This window comes from Chenopodium album, chromosome 12 (assembly GCF_948465745.1).
Source record: "Chenopodium album chromosome 12, dcCheAlbu1.1, whole genome shotgun sequence".
Lineage (NCBI taxonomy): Eukaryota > Viridiplantae > Streptophyta > Magnoliopsida > Caryophyllales > Amaranthaceae > Chenopodium > Chenopodium album.
The window spans coordinates 55,057,613-55,074,049 of record NC_137845.1 but is presented as its reverse complement, the minus strand read 5'-3'; the positions used below and the strand labels follow the sequence as shown (position 1 = coordinate 55,074,049).

The window sequence follows — 16,437 nt, the reverse complement described above, 5'->3', positions numbered from 1 at the left end:
GTTTTATAAGAATTCTAATATAGAATCTTTGATTAATTAGTAGGTATTGTGCAAATATTTTAGGTTGGAGAGAATAAGATCATAATATTTCTGATCTTTGTGCAAATATTAGTATATTTGATCACTAATTTGAATTTTGAGAGGAGAACGTCTAATCTAAAGAGCATGCTTGGATTGAGGGAGATGTATTAATAGAGTAACAAAAGTTAAACTAAGCAAAATGAAAGTGAATATAAGGAAGGAGGAGATAGTGATGGTGTGATTGTAAGGAGAATTATATAGTGATGGTGTGGTATGAGGTGAAGAAAGAGGAACGAATACCCTCATTTTGGGGGTAATAGTTACACTAGGGGGAGGGTGGGTAACTTTTACCCTCATTGTGAGAATAATGATTCCTCAATCTCTCTCTTTTCCTTATGGCACAACTATTTTATTTCATTTGTAAACACCTTGTCTCCTTCAACAACCCCTTTAATTACGTGTGTTTTATCAAGTTTGACTTTTATTACCCTTAATATATTACCCCTAATCCAAACATAGCCTCAAAGTAAAGAATGTCTAGGGAAATATGTTATATGTACAATGAGATTGGCAAGATTCGATCTCGACTCTCCTGATTTGAATCCTTTCCTTTCAGTAACTTCAATCAGTCAATAGCCAATTGTTATAGGCGGGGCTTCACTTTAGCTGCAGACTATTCGACCCAATAACAAAGCCCATTTTCTGTTATAAAAGATGCAAGTAATATTTTGGCACAAAACCTACCTTCTCTATGTACTACCTCCGTTAACTTTTAGTTACAAATTTAGAATATTTTATATCTCACAAATAATACCCAAAGTTACAATTAAAAGTTAACGGAGGTAGTACAATTTATAATTTAAGAATACAATTGAAGATTGTATTTTTGACTTTTATCCCTGTGTATTTCACTTTTTTGTTTTTCTCTTTTTTTTTTTTTTTTTTTTTTTTTTTTTTTTTTTTTTTCTGTTATAATTTTTTAAGAGAATAAGTTCTAAGCTAAACTTAGGACGTTATCTATCAACTATTGATTTGTAAAGTAATCGAAGATATGGGCTTTTTCGATGAAGATTTATTTAAGTTTTCATCATGTCCATTTCAGCCTTACTACAAAGATCCTGGGCCAGTGGGCCACCATCTATGATGGGCTTTTGGGCTTGAAGTATTTCTACTATCACTCCTATTACTAGACAAGACCCAAAAAATTAAATGTTTTTTTTAACAGACGAGAATAACAATCTATACTTAGTATTTAAAAACTCAAACCAAAAAATACATATGTCATCATTCTATCACGCTTCCCATCTTCTTCACCTTTTCAACCAAAAAGTCACTTGTCTAAATTTCCCTATCTTCTCAACTCCTTCGTAAACTTTTCATATTTCTTAAAATAAATACAATATATTAATTAATTAACCCACCAAAATCCAAACCAGCAAAATAGAAATGCATTTTCAGCTTCTTCATCTCCCCACGCAATTCATCTTCATCTCCCCCTTTTAAATTCAACTTTTAATCAAGCTTAATTGTCCATTTTAGCCTTTAATTTTAGTCCCTCAATCTTCTTCACCCTTTATTAGTAGCCTTATTTTGAATTCATTAGTCCAAATAATATTTCTTTAATCATTAAGAATTATATGAGAGGCAAAATTATTCATGCTCACAAACTAACTACCAAACAATACTTAGATCAACCATGTGTTCATAATACAAAACTTTAGAAATTATTCCTATAATAAGCCCGTACGTCGGACGGGTCAAAAGCCTAGTTTCATTAATGTATAGTCTTTCAACATCTAGAATAATAATATGGATTTGTAATTCTGTAAACCACAAATTTGAAAAAAAAAAAAAGAATACAACTTTTACAATCAAACTTGATGCAAGCAATTTGTCGATCTTGCTTTTACTAGACTTATGCTTGGTTCAGTTTACGGTTCACTTAATCTGATCTGGTTTGGTTAGCAACAGTCTATCAACCGAAATGAAATTTTGTGCAACTTTGTATAAGACTATGTTTATTACAAGTGCCATGTTTATGAAACCATTTTTTCCAGAAAAATATTTATTTCTATTCTCCAGTCTCAATTGTCAATGAATATATTATTGAAAAGTTACGAAGAAAGCTAAGTACTAGAGATCCATAAACTTGAATAATTACAAAAATTACTTCACAAATCTACATACAAATTCATTATATTACGACGTTTTTTTTTTGGCTCTTATCCAAAGCTCCAAACGGGATTGTTAGAGTAATAAGACGAATATTAGTGGGACATTTAACCTATATTCAAGTTGTACATCGTAATGTTCGTAAACCATGGTTGTAACTTGTACTTGTACCGGCCAATTTTTGAACTAGACAAAACTAAATACGGTCAGACGGCGACGGCGGCTGCTAGCAACAAAAATGTCTAACACTATATCTTGGCAATCTTGCACGTTCATGAAAGTTACAAAGATACGGACATCCGTTTCCACTTTAAAATTGCTAAATGACAACAATTTTTTTTTTTTTTTTTTAAAAAAAAATGGAAATGACAACAATTGTTTTTTCCTTATTAGCTCACCACATATTGCACGATCTTTAGTGTACATATTGCACGGTTTTTAATTAGTGTATTTGTCTTTATGACATTAAATAGATTTGATTGTAAATTATGAAAAGCTAATACATGAATATTATACATTGAGATTGAGATGGACCTAATAAGATTTTACATGCTAATTATGGCTCTCCATTCCATTATAATTAACAACTTTACTTTTTTTTTTTTTTTTTTTTTCACTATTTATATATAAACTTTGGTTATGGTTTTTTTTTTTATTTTTTTTTAACTTATAGTAATAATAAGTTATTATGTACGGAGTAAAATGTTTTAAAGTAGATATTACATAAATGTAAAATTTCATAATATATCTCAGCTTTAAATTTTTATTTTATTTTTTATAATATTTATATTTACTCTATATATTTAGGGTCAAAATAATGCATTGATAAGTGTGTCAAATTCGATTGTGTCAATTATTATGGATCAAAACTAGTGTATGGACAACAAAAGTTAAAATTCTTTTAGTTAGTTTGATCCATGAATAATAAGTGAATATTGAATAGAACAAAAATAAATAAAGATAAGTATAAATATTTTCTCTTCTCTCTTTCTTTTTTTTTTTTTTTTTTTTTTGAAGGAATTTCTCTAAAGTTGTTAAAATATCACAAAAAAAATGTTATTGGTATATATTTATGGTGATCTGAATGTAACTTCTAGAAATGGACATCAATGAATAATTTTTTTTTTTAGACATTAAATGAGACAATTTTATTATGGTCCCAAAAATGAACAATAACATGTTAATGTTTTATAAACTAATAAATAAATAAAATTCCAACCTATTTTCCTATAAAATAAAAAATAAAAATAAAAAAAAATCCAACATATTAACATGTAGGGCCTGTTCATATTTACTTAATTTCAGTTCAGTTCAGTTCAGTTCAGCTCCAATCAGTTCAGTTCAGTTCCAATCAGTTTAGTTCAGTTCATCTCTTAATTTCCCTCTCACATAAAATATTCATTTCAGCTCAATTCAGTTCAGTTCAGTTCCAATCAGTTCAGTTCAGTTCAGTTCAGTTCAGCTCCAATCAGTTCAGTTCAGTTCAGTTCATCTCAGTTCAGTAAATATGAACAGACCCGTAGTCTTTGACGCAGAAATTTTAGGCTGTAGGTGTATATTGTACGGGTGTATTATAGGTTTGTAGGGGACCAACTTATGATTATCTGATCCTCGTTATTATATCTGAAGCATATTAAATCCAAAATAGTTACAACCCCAATTTTTAGAATTGAAAGATGAATGTCTTTTAATTACTGACTTTTCCAGCATTTCAAGCGTGTGGCAGCACAACCCTTGCCACTAGCTTCTCATCACAATATCCTTTTATTTTTTTCCTCCATCAATTACATGTAGGATATGATCAATCTATTTTATCTTGAAATGAAAAGGTTTACAAAAGTTAGGACAATCTTATATTTATACTAAAATAGAAATTCTCAACAGAATTAATATAGAGTAATATACGAGTAACTTTTAATCACTATGTGCATGCAAACTAATATAACTTTTAATTAGCTTTTTACGTGGAGAAATGACCTAGAATTTGCTAAACATTATCATTAAGCTTATTGAATCTTCTACAAACATTGAGCTAGCTCGACCCTACAATATTTCATGACGATTAAATTGTTCAATAAAAATATTAATAAATTGTTACAGTGTATAAGGTAACGTCCATTTCAATTTAGTAATCCAAAAACTACGAATTTTGTGAAACTTGGCACATATATTTTGGCTACAAATGAAACATCGGTGTCAATTAGCTAGGTCAGTTCGTTGGTTGAAATTTTGGATATGATATCAACTTAAGCTAGTTCAAAACCTGTCTGCTCATAAACTATTTGTGACTTTTTCTACACCAAAAAATAAATTAAAGTTCAATTTGTATATGATGTTCCCGTCAATTCAATTATTCAAGCTAGATTTAGATAAGTTCATTTCAATTACATTTAAGGTCACAATGAATTTTAAAATATGATTTTAGTGCATCCATTATGAGAGCGCATTTTCTATGCTCTCGATATGACAATATCAATTTAGGGTGTCTCAAAATCAGTTTTCACACACACCGGACGTTACCTTACACCAATACACCATACACCTTAAATTAACAAGTGTATATGTCAAAGTTAGGCTGTCATATAAGTGTCAGCTTCAAGATTTAGGATAAATGGTCCTTCATTAGTACAAGCTTAGCTAACTTAATCATAAGGTTGTACGTGCTTCTCATATAATACTGGTCCAACCAGCTAGATCAGTTGTCAGTTGTACGTTCTAGGTTACCATAGATTGGGGTAACCTAATGTACTATGATGGTCCTAAATTTAGCTTGGTCGTTTTTTTTATTGGTCTGAGTCATTTGGTCTTGAACTTTGACCATATATTCATGCATGTTGGTTTAGGTCTAGGTTGAACTGGATTAGACCAAGAACTAGTTAAGCTTGGTTCTTTGTTAAAGAGTCGTTCCTTAGCTTCTTGTCGATGATTTTTATTTTTTCTTGAACACATCCTATATCTTATACTTCCTCCCTTTCTTACAACATGCAACAAGTTGATTTTATACACTCAGTCACTCACTAATAAAGTCAATTTGTTGCAAGAGTAGACTTTATAAAATTTTGAATTTTGCATCCAAGCATGTTTTATCGAAGTATATCGTATACTATCCCTATTTCTTATTATTGGCAATTGATCTATAAGCAAAATTTGTTTGCACGTGTATATTAAACAAAGAAAGAAATATAAGATGCATGCAATGAGGAGACGAAAGAAATGATAACTTAATACGGAGTAAGAAAATATAACATATGTTGTATATAATATGAATGGAAACATCCTTTATTGACAAATATTGCTACTAATATGAAACGAAAATAGTATTATTTTGAACGATTATCTAAGTACGGGAGAGGATTAAGGTTATGTGTATCGAAATACTAATTCCCCACAAAATCATCAAACGCTCTAAACCCTCGAAACCAATGTGTTAGAATAATTAAGGCTTTGAAGTCGACGAGGGTTGAAGAATCTAAGAAGCGGCTAATTGTAAAGAACAAAAATTAGGCAACAACCTCCTAGCTTACCGTGGGGCTTTGTTCTTCAATATATTCATATCATTCCTTCAAGGCTTCAAAGAATCAAAGTGCTTTGATTTGTAAGTTGCAAATATTATTTCTTTATTGATTTCTCTCATTTATTGTCATCATGGCGTGACTATTGGACTATTTTTGCAATCGTAAATTACAATTCTTAATTTTTGTGGATGTCAACTAGTTTAGTTAGTTAGAATACTGAGGTGATACCCAAGACAAAGAATTGAATCTTGTTTACATTACTACTTTTATTTGCGACTCTCCATATATACATCAAAAACCAAAAAAATATGATCCTTATATGTTAGTTGCGACTCTATATATAAACCAAAAAAACAAAAGTATATATTAGTCATCTATTGGATGTAGTTAACTAGCTATACTGAATTGATAGTTAAGCCATCCCAGGTTCGTAATGTAATTGGTAGGGTTCGAACTCATTACCTCAAAGTTACAAGGTGAGTTCTCCACCAACCTTACCAAGTTTGTTTGGTTTAATTTATTCCATACTAGCTTAGAGTAAGATATTTCAATTAAGACTCTAATCCCTTACCCTCATAGTACGTACACGAGTGTATGTGTTAATATAATGTATGTGACAGTAGAGCACTTGTTTATGCTAATTTTCGTTAGGTGGGATTGAGTATCAAAATCTAGGCTACGGATCAACTAAATAAAACCGTGAACAATAATAAAGCGAAAATAAAGAAATAACACAAGGAATTGGTGACGTGGAAAACCCAATGAAGGTAAAAACCGCAGGTAGAATGAGGATCTACCAAACTTTCACTATGCAAAATATCAAAGAGATTGGTTTACAATGTATGCTTAGAGTGTTTTAGTAGCTAGGTTGCAATGTGTCTTCGGTAGATGGTGCCCTATCCTTATATAGATGCTAATTAGGGTTCATAATTAGCCGTTGCAAGGAGATTAACCACTTCCTCTTCTTCCGGAATTATCCTCTCAAAGAATCCTTATCCTACTCAGCCCACTAACGGCTATATCCAGCTGGTGGGAAGACTAAGTCTTGTGTATATCACTTCCTAGAAAATAGGAGAGTTGTTCTCGTACCCTCTGTCCATCGAAGCTACCCTTTCGTCGTCAAGGCTCACAACTTGGTCTTCGTCGTTGACACTTGTTGACTTTTACTTGACTTTGACTTACAGAAATTTACCCATAACAATTTGCCCCTAATTGCTAAATATGGACATCTATGCACATTTTTGGCAATTACTAAAAAACAAAGATAAAAGAACTTACAGAGAAAAGAACAAAATTTAAAAACTACTTCTAAGGGGCAGAATCGTCCTTACACTTAGGCGCACTTACCCTTGAGGAGTTATCTCAACTTCCCACTCCTCCAATTAACCGTCATTTCAAGTCTTTATTACTGCTACACGCTTTCGTGCTTCCCTAAATTACCGCACTTTCTCTCTCTTATTTCTCTCTCTTTTGCTCAAGCTTTCTAGTGATTTCGAAGGCGGCGAACTGCGGCGAATCTTGGTTCCCTGCTCTTTTTAACTCCAATTAACAGGTAATTACTTCAATTTCTTGCTTTCGTAGTTCAATTCAGCAAATGTTGAGTAAAACTCCCAAAACTAGGTCTAGGTTTTCACTTCGAGTTGTTGAAAAAAGGGGGTCGATTGTTTCAGAAAAAGAAATGGTGGAGTCATTAATAACACCGGCGATGAAGGACGAATTAGTGAAGGTAGCTGGGTTTCTTGAGAGTGCCTTTGCTCATTTTCCTGGGAAAGGTAAGAAAGTAGAAGATTGCCCCAAGGGTTTTGTTGTGTTCTTTAGGTACCCATTCTTAGAGGCGAAGGCGACGTTTTCTTTTAAACCTTTAACTAGGTCTTTCTTTGAATTGCTGGGGCTAAGCCTTGGGCAGCTTATGCCATCTAGGTGGAGAATTCTGTCGATTTTCGAGGAGGTTACTAAGGATTGGGAGGATCCGTTTACTTTAGAGGATTTGGTGGAAGCTTATGATGTAAAGATGAGGAAAGATCGATTTCTGAGTTTGTTTAAGAAGGGGGAGCAATTGGTGTTGAACACCGATGTCAATGACAGGTTTTGGGCTAACTATTTTGTCTATGTCAGAAAGACTTCTCTGGGTGTCGAAGGGACATGGTTGACGGAAGGATGGCCAGAGGATGGTAAGTGAATCTTTATATGACTTGGTTTTCCTGGACTAAAGTTTTCTGTATGTTTGATATTGCTTTTGGTTGTATAGAGCTAGCCCTTGATTTTCTTGAGCCGTCGGAAGAGTCGTAGAACAAGGTCCAACGATTTCTTGAGATCGACAGTAAGAGGAGGACTTTCGTAAAGGCGAAACCATCTTTAGGCGAATCGTCGAGTCATAAGCGCCAAGGCTCACCAAGTGCATCTCAAAGAATCGAGGATTATGAGGAAACGATGTCTACTCGTAGGTTTATCGATGTTTCGTTGATTTTAGCATTGTCGTTTGCTAATGTCGTCGTTTCTTTATTAAGAGCGGTTGTTCATTGTGTTTGCCTTTCTTCTAAATTTGCAGCGCAAGGAGGTAGGCGCGAATAAAGCTTGTCCCAAGCGGAGCAGGATCTCAGGATGAGAAGAAAGCGGGGTTTGGCATCCCAAGAGCAGCTGCAATCGTCAACGGTTGACAGGACGGAACACCTTCATGCTCCGTCACCCAAAAATACTATCGATGCATCTATGCCCGTTACTCTGTCACCGTCCCCTCCTCGCAAGCAGCAGAAGGTCGAGGACGCTCCTGCAATTCCTGTTGTCGAAGCGCGCTTCTCTGCAGATTTCCTTAGCCTACATAGGGAGAAGCGTCATTCACTGTTTCCTCAGCTATATTAACTTTTATTTTCGGGTTCCAGGGAAAGTCTGGCTGGGACTTCTACCTCAGACATTGCTTCGGAAGCTGCTACTACTCATCTTTATGTAAGTAACTTCTTGTTTTGGTTTTCCGATTATTGTTGTTCATTTTTGGGTTTGTGATGTTGAATGTGTTCGATTAGTGTTTACAGAACTCGTTGGTGTTGAGGGAGAGGGTGATCGGGATGGCTAAGGAGATGAAAAGGCTGGATAACATTGCTAAGGATGCTGACGCGAAACGTCAAACAGCTGTGAGGACATTCCAGATGACCAAGACAGAGCTCGACGACGCAAAAAAGAAGGTGGACAATCTGGAAGGTCAATTAGAGGGTCAGTCGAAAAGGCTGCAGGATCAACTAAAGGTGCAAGCTCGGCGTTTGGAGGATAAGGTTGCAATCATAAATGCTAAGGAGGAGGCTTTGTTGAAGGCACAATAGGATATGGCGACGGCCTAGAAGGATTTGGACGACACTTTGGATGATTATGCAGAACTGGAAACCAAGGTTAAGGCTAGGTTGATGAAGTAATACTTGGACGGGAAGGATTCAGGGTGGTGTCCCCAAGAGGAGATAAACCGTTTTCTGGCCAATGGAGGGACTCTTGACGATCTTGGGGAGGATGTGGCAATAGCGTCGACTGTCACTACAAGAAAAAGCCAATTTAGTGACTGATATTTGCAACTATCCTAATATTTAGTCGCAAAAAATATTTTTGCAACTGAAAAGGACAGGTAGTTGCAAATTTTGCGACTGATTTTGTTGTAGTTGCTATGGGGTCGCAAATTTGCGACTCATATTTAAAACTACCCTAATTTTCAGTCGCAAAAAAACATTTTTGCAACTGAAAAAGACTAGTGGTCACAAATTTTTAAACTAATTTTACATTAGTTGCAATGCGGTCGCTAATTTACGACTTATATTTGCGACTACCCTAATATTTAGTTGCAAATAAAAACAATTGCGACTACTATTTGCGACTACCATAATATTCAGTCGCAAAAAAAAATTTGTGGCTGAAAGAGATTGAAATATTCATTCGTTCGATACTAATTGTGATGTTCATCCTTTTCAAACAAATATATGGTTGTTATTTCAGCTCATTCTACATTCCATTTGGTGTTTGAAAATAGGCAATTTGATAATTTTCTTAAATATGACGAAGTTATGGTTTCGTATCCCACGGTGAAAGTGTTATCAGTCTATTATGGTCCTGTTTGGTAATTAGCGGTTAGTTGATTGACAAGAGCTGGTTGCATCAACTGTTTTGACTAAATGGTTGCATTAGCTGCTTTGACTAGCTGATTTATAAGAGCTTTTTATGTAGAGTTGTTGGGTAAACTTATCTTGTTATTTGTAGTTGCTTGATAGTTGAACATATGAAATGACAATTTAGGACATTGATAATATTTTTTTTACTTGATTAGGGTAAGAAATCGGGAGGGCAAGAATGTGAATTAGAGTAACTTTTAGGATAAAATTGTCTTTTGACATTCATTACTCAATAAGCTAATCTTTTTTTAATTAGCTTTTTACAAATTAGCTTATTTGCCTCAATAAGCTTATTTAAAAAGCTCTTTTACCAAACAAACAAATTAGATGATTTATGTAGTGATTGTAGTCCAATCTCTAACTTAATTGGTCAAATAAGCTCATTTGTTGTAGAAACTCTAATTAACAAACATGGCCATAATCTAGGAACTTGTTTGCCTTAGTTAGGGTAAAATTAGTTCAACGATAGTATGCAATTACCCTCTTCATTCGCCCATTGCTTATAGTGTAGAGTCTGTAGAAAAAAAATTGAAATATGCACTACTTTAGCTTGCTGCCGTTCATACCCCAAAAACCCAGCAAAATTAACTATTCAAACCCCAATCATTCGACCTCAGAACCCAAAAAATTCAACTGGCAACCGAAATCCCCAGCAATTTTGAGCCAAATCCTCCCTAACTCGAACAATCCGAGCAGAAATTCCCCATTCTCGAGCAAAAATCAAACCCAAAACCCCCAGAAATTTCAAACCCGTTCAAAACCCCAAAACCCCAGCAATTTTCGACCCCAATCCAATATATTCGACTCCCAAAACCCAACAAATTCGATCAACAACTGAAAACCCCCATTTCTCTCTCTTCCTCTCTCATCTGCTCACTCTCTCCATCACTCTACCTCCACCACCGTCGTCGTCGCTCATGTCGCCAGATTCATTGAACTCCGGCGCCGATTCCTCTACATGTAAGGTCCTTTATATTTTAACTATTTTCGCGTATTCCAATTCTCAGTAGAATCAATTCCTTGTTAACCGATTCCTCTATATTGCTTGTTTTATTGCTATATTGGATCAATTTGTTGATTTTTTATTTGGGCTTGTTGATGAATTTTGCCCATTTATTGATTCAATGTCAAAATTTGCGTTTTTAATTTTTATTTTTTTATTATTCGTATAAATCTACATGATTTTGGTTGATTTTTTTGTTATATATTTTGGTTGGGTTTGATGATAGGAATTTGATTGAAATTCAATTGAAGTGACAAAAATTTGAAATTATTGGTGAAATTTTGGGGTTTTTGTGTGTGTTTGTAATCACCATTGCATTATTAGTGTTGCTGAGAGATTTGTATCTGTAATTACAATTTCAGTATTACTATTCTCATGTTCCTTACAAACAACCGAAAGAAGATGTAATATGCATTATACTAAGGCTAAATAATACCCTAAGAAACAACTGGAGATGTAATTTGTCTAACTATTTTATGCTCTTTGGTTCTTTATTATGGTGTTATCACCTCCAAATGAGTGTAGCTTCATTATTTTTTGGTTTTATCATTGAAGTGGTTAAGTGGTTCCATATTACAATTTTGAAGATTTGTTATTGCGCTAAAATTGAATGAGAATGTTAGACTGTGGGAACTATATCATTTACTGATGTAGAAAGGATGCTCATGCTATAACTTTCTCATTTAAGATATTAGGATTTGCTGTTAGGATTTTGGAGATTTATTGTTATGTTTTGGAATTTGAAGTGTTAGAGTCTTAGAGACTAAATGATATGTACATATGTTAATAATAAGCTTAAGCACAAACAAACATTGCTTATTGTCTAAAATGTGATCAATATTCATTACATTTGCAGAACAAGCTCATAATCTTCAAGCACAAGTGGAGACTAATCTCCATTTTTCGTGCGCTGCTCTGCTCTGCTATTTGGATCAAATTGGTTTTAATATTCGTTTCCTCTTCTTTCCGTTTCTAACATGGTTCTTGATTGGACTAAGAAAAATATATAGTACATATTATGCTTCTGTATATATTGTTTTATGCTGAAAAAAAGGTGCAGATGGGCTAGTTCATACCTTTGACAGGTTGAATGCTCTACTACTTACTCTATGGGATCAGAATTCTGAATTCTGCCATATTTTGTCTTTCTTTACCTTTGCTCTCTTTTGCTTCTCTATCTTTTTTTATTGCTTGTTCAGCTTCAAAATATACAATATGCATGTGAACTAATATTCCATCTTTTCTTTCATATTGTAATCTATATTAAATATTCGCTCTCTGTTAGGGTTTTATTTTTTGTTTAACTCTCTGTTAGGTGAATAACTAAGTTTTGTTAGGTGAATAACTAAGTTTCATTACTGACTCCCTATCAGCTTATAAAGTAAAGAAGCACCTCAGGAACGTTGACAAGGTTAGCCTTAAAATTTATACTTTACCTTAGTTTCCTATCTCTGTCTATCAAGATATTCTGGTAATTTAGTTATGATAAGAAGGATTTGGGATCTTTTGTATCTAAAACATTTCTTAGTTTTGTTTACAAAAGACGTGTAAAGTTTGATCATTATTGTTAGTCCTTGCATTGCTATGAATCTCCCCAAGCTTGCAAGGGGGTCTTGATGAGTTTAAGCATGTCTCTTCATGTATATTTTAATCATCTAGATAGCGCTATTATACTTCATCTACAATATTATGCTATTCATTCATGTCTTGGTTTTTAAACTGGTCTTCTTGTGTATTCTCTTGACAAATTTTAATCAAGGTACTTATTTGGTTTTCATTCTTGCAGACCTGTTGCTGATACGTTGAAGCCATTGATGTTGTTGTTGCTGCTGTTGTTGTTAAATGTTCTTATTAATGCTAATCCCAACTTTGTACAATTAAAATACTTTCTGTTGGGATAAAATTGTAATATTTATTACAATAATTATTATTGAAAATATTTAAGTTAATATATGTATGTGTATCTGTTTCAATTTAGAGGGAAAAAAACCATTTTTTTAATGGGAACATATTAGGCTATGTTTCAAGTAAGAAATGGCGCTTTCCATCATAAAAGACACCAAGCATTAAGGTACTTGTATTAGCAACTAATTGATTAGTAGCAAAAAATTGATCTTGGCAGTTGCTAATCAATCATAAAATTATTGGTCTCCGTAGTCGCTAATCTGTCGCAAAATACTAGTCTCGGTAGTCTTAAAAATTTGGTCAAAGTAGTTGTTAATCCATCGCTACTATTTTGTGATGGACAATGAATCTGTTGCTAAAATCTTATAGTTAGTCATTAATTGATAGTCGCAAATTAGTCGCTAATATTTTGCGACGGACTATGATTCAGTTACTAAAATTTTAAAGTTAGTTACTAAATTGCAGTTGCAAAGTCGTTGCAAATTCGTCGCTAAATTTGTGACTATACCAAAATTAGTCGCAAAAATGGATTTGCAACGAGGTCTTTAGCAACTAACCAAAGTAGTTGCAAATCCGTCGCAAATCCATTTTTGCGACGGATTTGCGACTAATTTGACCGTCGCTAATCCCCCTTTTTCTTGTAGTGTGCAGATTCAGAGCAAACTCCGTTGGTTGTCGTTCCTTCTTCCGTCGTCGTCACCAAGACTCCGTCGACTGTCGTCGAAGGTGGACTCCAACTCAATGAAGGTGCTGAGGTGCTGCCTCTGACGAACGAAGGCAATGATGACAATGTTCAAGCCGATGAAGTGATCAAGGATGTCGTCGAGGGACTGAATGTCGACGAAGCTGGTGCTGATGCTTGAAGGCCATCGTCTGTGATGGTTTATATTTCTTTCTGTGTATTTTGAACAACTTTGCTTTTGTCGGAAGACTTTGCTTTACTTTAGTCTTTGTTTTCTGTACTTTGTTCCACTTGAGGGCAAGTGGTTCTTTTGGACATCTTTGTACTCTTTGACGTTGTTATTTTACATGGTACTTTGCTTTCCATTGTTCGTTGTTACTACTGCGTGTTCTGTGAATCCAAAAAACATAACTTAAGACATAGTTCAAAATATGAGTAAGTAAAATAAAACAGAAAAAGGGTGACATGTCAAAAATTTTGTAACAAAGCGATTAAAAGGGCTTTGAGAATAATAAGTTTTATTGATTTCGAAATTTACTTAGACACGAAGATTTAATTTACAAAAGAATTTTTCTATTTATTCATTCCGACTACACAATGCATTCGTCGAAGACTTTGTTCTTTTGTTTTAGGCCTTTCGTTGCGTTATTTGCTAATGCCCCTTGTGTTCCAGCGTCGACGTTGAACACTGAAGACTAGTTCATGGTTCAGGTATCGGGTGTTTGGTGTCAGATGCTAAGGTCAGATTTTCCCTGGGCTTCATTTCGCTTCAACTGCGTTTGAACGGCAACTTTCCTCATCAATTTAAGGGATGTCAGTGTAGCCGAGTCAGTTGTTTCCTTTCGTCATTTACTTTGTAGGTCATGACTAGAGTTGTTTGTGTTCGTTGCTGTGCGTTTCGTCGGTCGGTGCTCTACTAAACCAACATGGTTAGAGTACCGTTGTTCGTTACCATGCCAACGGCCCTCCAATGCTTAAGTCAGAACACTTAATCAAAGTTAAATAATTAAACGAAAGAAATCAACTTGTAGTGGCTAGGGTATTACTTTTTCGTCAACGAACACTTTTGACATTCTACTAGAAGTAATATTTTCTGATATGGGTTGCGTTTCAACTTCTTGGAACGGGTTTACGTCGCTGGTCGGTTAGTCGATAAGCGCCATTCTCGACGACTTGGGTGATCTCGTAGGGGCCTTCCCATGGAGGAACAAACTTTCCGTCAGCGGGGTTCTTTGTGTTTTGGAACGCTTTCCTTAGTACCCAATCGCCTAATTGGAACACCTTTGCTTTGACATTCTTGTTGAAGCTTCTTGCGACGATCTGTTGTTGTGCTGCCATTCTTATCAGCGCTGTCTCCTTTAATTCTTCAACTGCATCCACGCTATCTTCCATTTCTTCCTGGTTCTTATCTTCCGTCATGAGACCGAAGCGGGACGTTGGGAAATCAACTTCGACTGGGAGGACGACTTCGCAGCCATAGACGAGGGAGAAGGGTGTTTGCCCGTTATGTATCATGGCGTTGTTCGATTGGCCCACAAGACTGCTGGGAGCTCGTCGGCCCATCTACCTTTCCCTGCTTTTAGCCTTTTCTTGATGGCATTCATGAAAACCTTGTTGCTGGACTCAGCTTGTCCATTGGCTTGGGGTATCTTGGCGTCGACATCCTTAACTCTATGCGGAATTTCCTGCAAAGTTAACGAGTTTTGTCGCTAATAAACTGTGATCCGTTGTCACAGACGATCACTGACGGGATACCAAACCTGCAAATAATGTTAGTCCATATGAACGAGATAATCTCTTTGTTCTTTACCTGTTTCAAGGCAATTGCTTCAATCCATTTAGAAAAATAATCAGTTAGTGTTAACATATAAACCCTTTGCCCTGGTGCTGTAGGTAACTTTCCGACGATATCCATTCCCCATCTCATGAAAGGCCATGGAGACAAGGTCTGATGCAGAGATTCCGAAGGTTTGTGGACGATGTTGGCGAACCGTTGACATCTATCACATTTGGCGACATATTGCATGATGTCTTCATGGAGCGTTGGCCAGAAGTATCCTTGTCTTTTTGCGATTTTGGCAAGCCCTCTACCTCCAACATGACTGCTGCATATGTCGTCGTGCAGGTGGCTAAGGATGGACTGTTGTTCAAGGCTTTGGATGCATCTTTGCGATAGTCCCGATGCTGATTTATGGAACAAGACTCCATCGACAATATGGTATCTGGAAGCTTTGTACTTTAGTTTTCGGGATTCTGCTTTGTCATTGGGAAGGATGTCGTTGGTAAGGTATTCTAGGAGGGGTTTGGTCCATTCGTCGTCGTTGTTAATGTCGTTGACGGGAAGGATTGCTTTTGTGGATACGGATGGCTTTTGCAAGTGGACTAAAGGAATATTTGTGAAGGTGGTCTTTTTGAGAGCAGAGGCTAAGTTGGCAAGTGCGTCGGCTTGGGCATTTTGGTCTTGTGGGATTTGTTGGATTGTAAATGGGTTAAAGTGTTTGGCTTTTTCTTTGGCTATTTCGAGGTAGGCTGTCATTTTGGAGTCTTTTGCAGCAAAATCTCCTGTTATTTGGCTAACGATGAGGAGGGAGTCACTGTATACGTCTAAAGCCGTTGCACCCAAGTCCTTGACGACGATCATTCCTGCAATCAAAGCTTCATATTCTGCTTCATTGTTAGTTGCTTTAAAATCACAAGATATAGATCGTACTATCATGTCCCCTTATGGCGACTTTAGCACTATTCCCAGGCCAGCTCCTCGTTGATTAGGTGAACTGTTGACGAACAGGATCCATTTGCTTTCTTTGTTGACGTTGTTGATTTCTTCTACTTCCTTGTCGGCTATGGCCTGTAAATCGGGGCTAAAGTCAACCATAAAATCTGGTAAGGCTTGCGACTTGATTGCTTTCCTGGGTTGATATTCGATGTCCATCATGCTTAGGGAGATGCTCCATTTCCCTAATCGTCCTGTTAAATCTGGCTTTCTCAAAACAG

At 35.5% G+C, this 16,437-nt stretch overlaps 2 protein-coding genes across 4 annotated transcripts; one reads left to right on the top strand and one right to left on the bottom strand.

Moving 5' to 3' along the window:
* The first annotated feature begins 7,124 nt into the window (after window positions 1-7,124).
* Window positions 7,125-8,935, top strand: LOC145572678 (uncharacterized). Of its 3 annotated transcripts, XM_081631643.1 has the most exons (5): window positions 7,125-7,260; window positions 7,379-7,879; window positions 7,957-8,148; window positions 8,257-8,651; window positions 8,729-8,935. In XM_081631643.1, the coding sequence occupies exons 2-3, from the start codon at window positions 7,387-7,389 to the stop codon at window positions 7,995-7,997; spliced, it is 534 nt and encodes a 177-aa protein (XP_081487769.1). In that variant the 5' UTR covers window positions 7,125-7,260; window positions 7,379-7,386; the 3' UTR covers window positions 7,998-8,148; window positions 8,257-8,651; window positions 8,729-8,935. The 3 variants fall into 3 exon arrangements, with proteins under 3 accessions (XP_081487769.1, XP_081487768.1, XP_081487767.1); XM_081631642.1 differs by having other exon boundaries at window positions 7,169-7,879; window positions 8,738-8,935; XM_081631641.1 differs by having other exon boundaries at window positions 7,169-7,879.
* A 6,019-nt stretch (window positions 8,936-14,954) lies between these two features.
* LOC145571406 (uncharacterized) lies at window positions 14,955-16,159 on the bottom strand. Its single transcript, XM_081630443.1, has 2 exons — window positions 15,254-16,159; window positions 14,955-15,128 (listed from the first exon to the last, which is right to left on the bottom strand). Exons 1-2 carry the CDS (start codon window positions 16,157-16,159, stop codon window positions 14,955-14,957), a joined length of 1,080 nt encoding a protein of 359 aa, XP_081486569.1.
* Window positions 16,160-16,437: the final 278 nt, after the last annotated feature.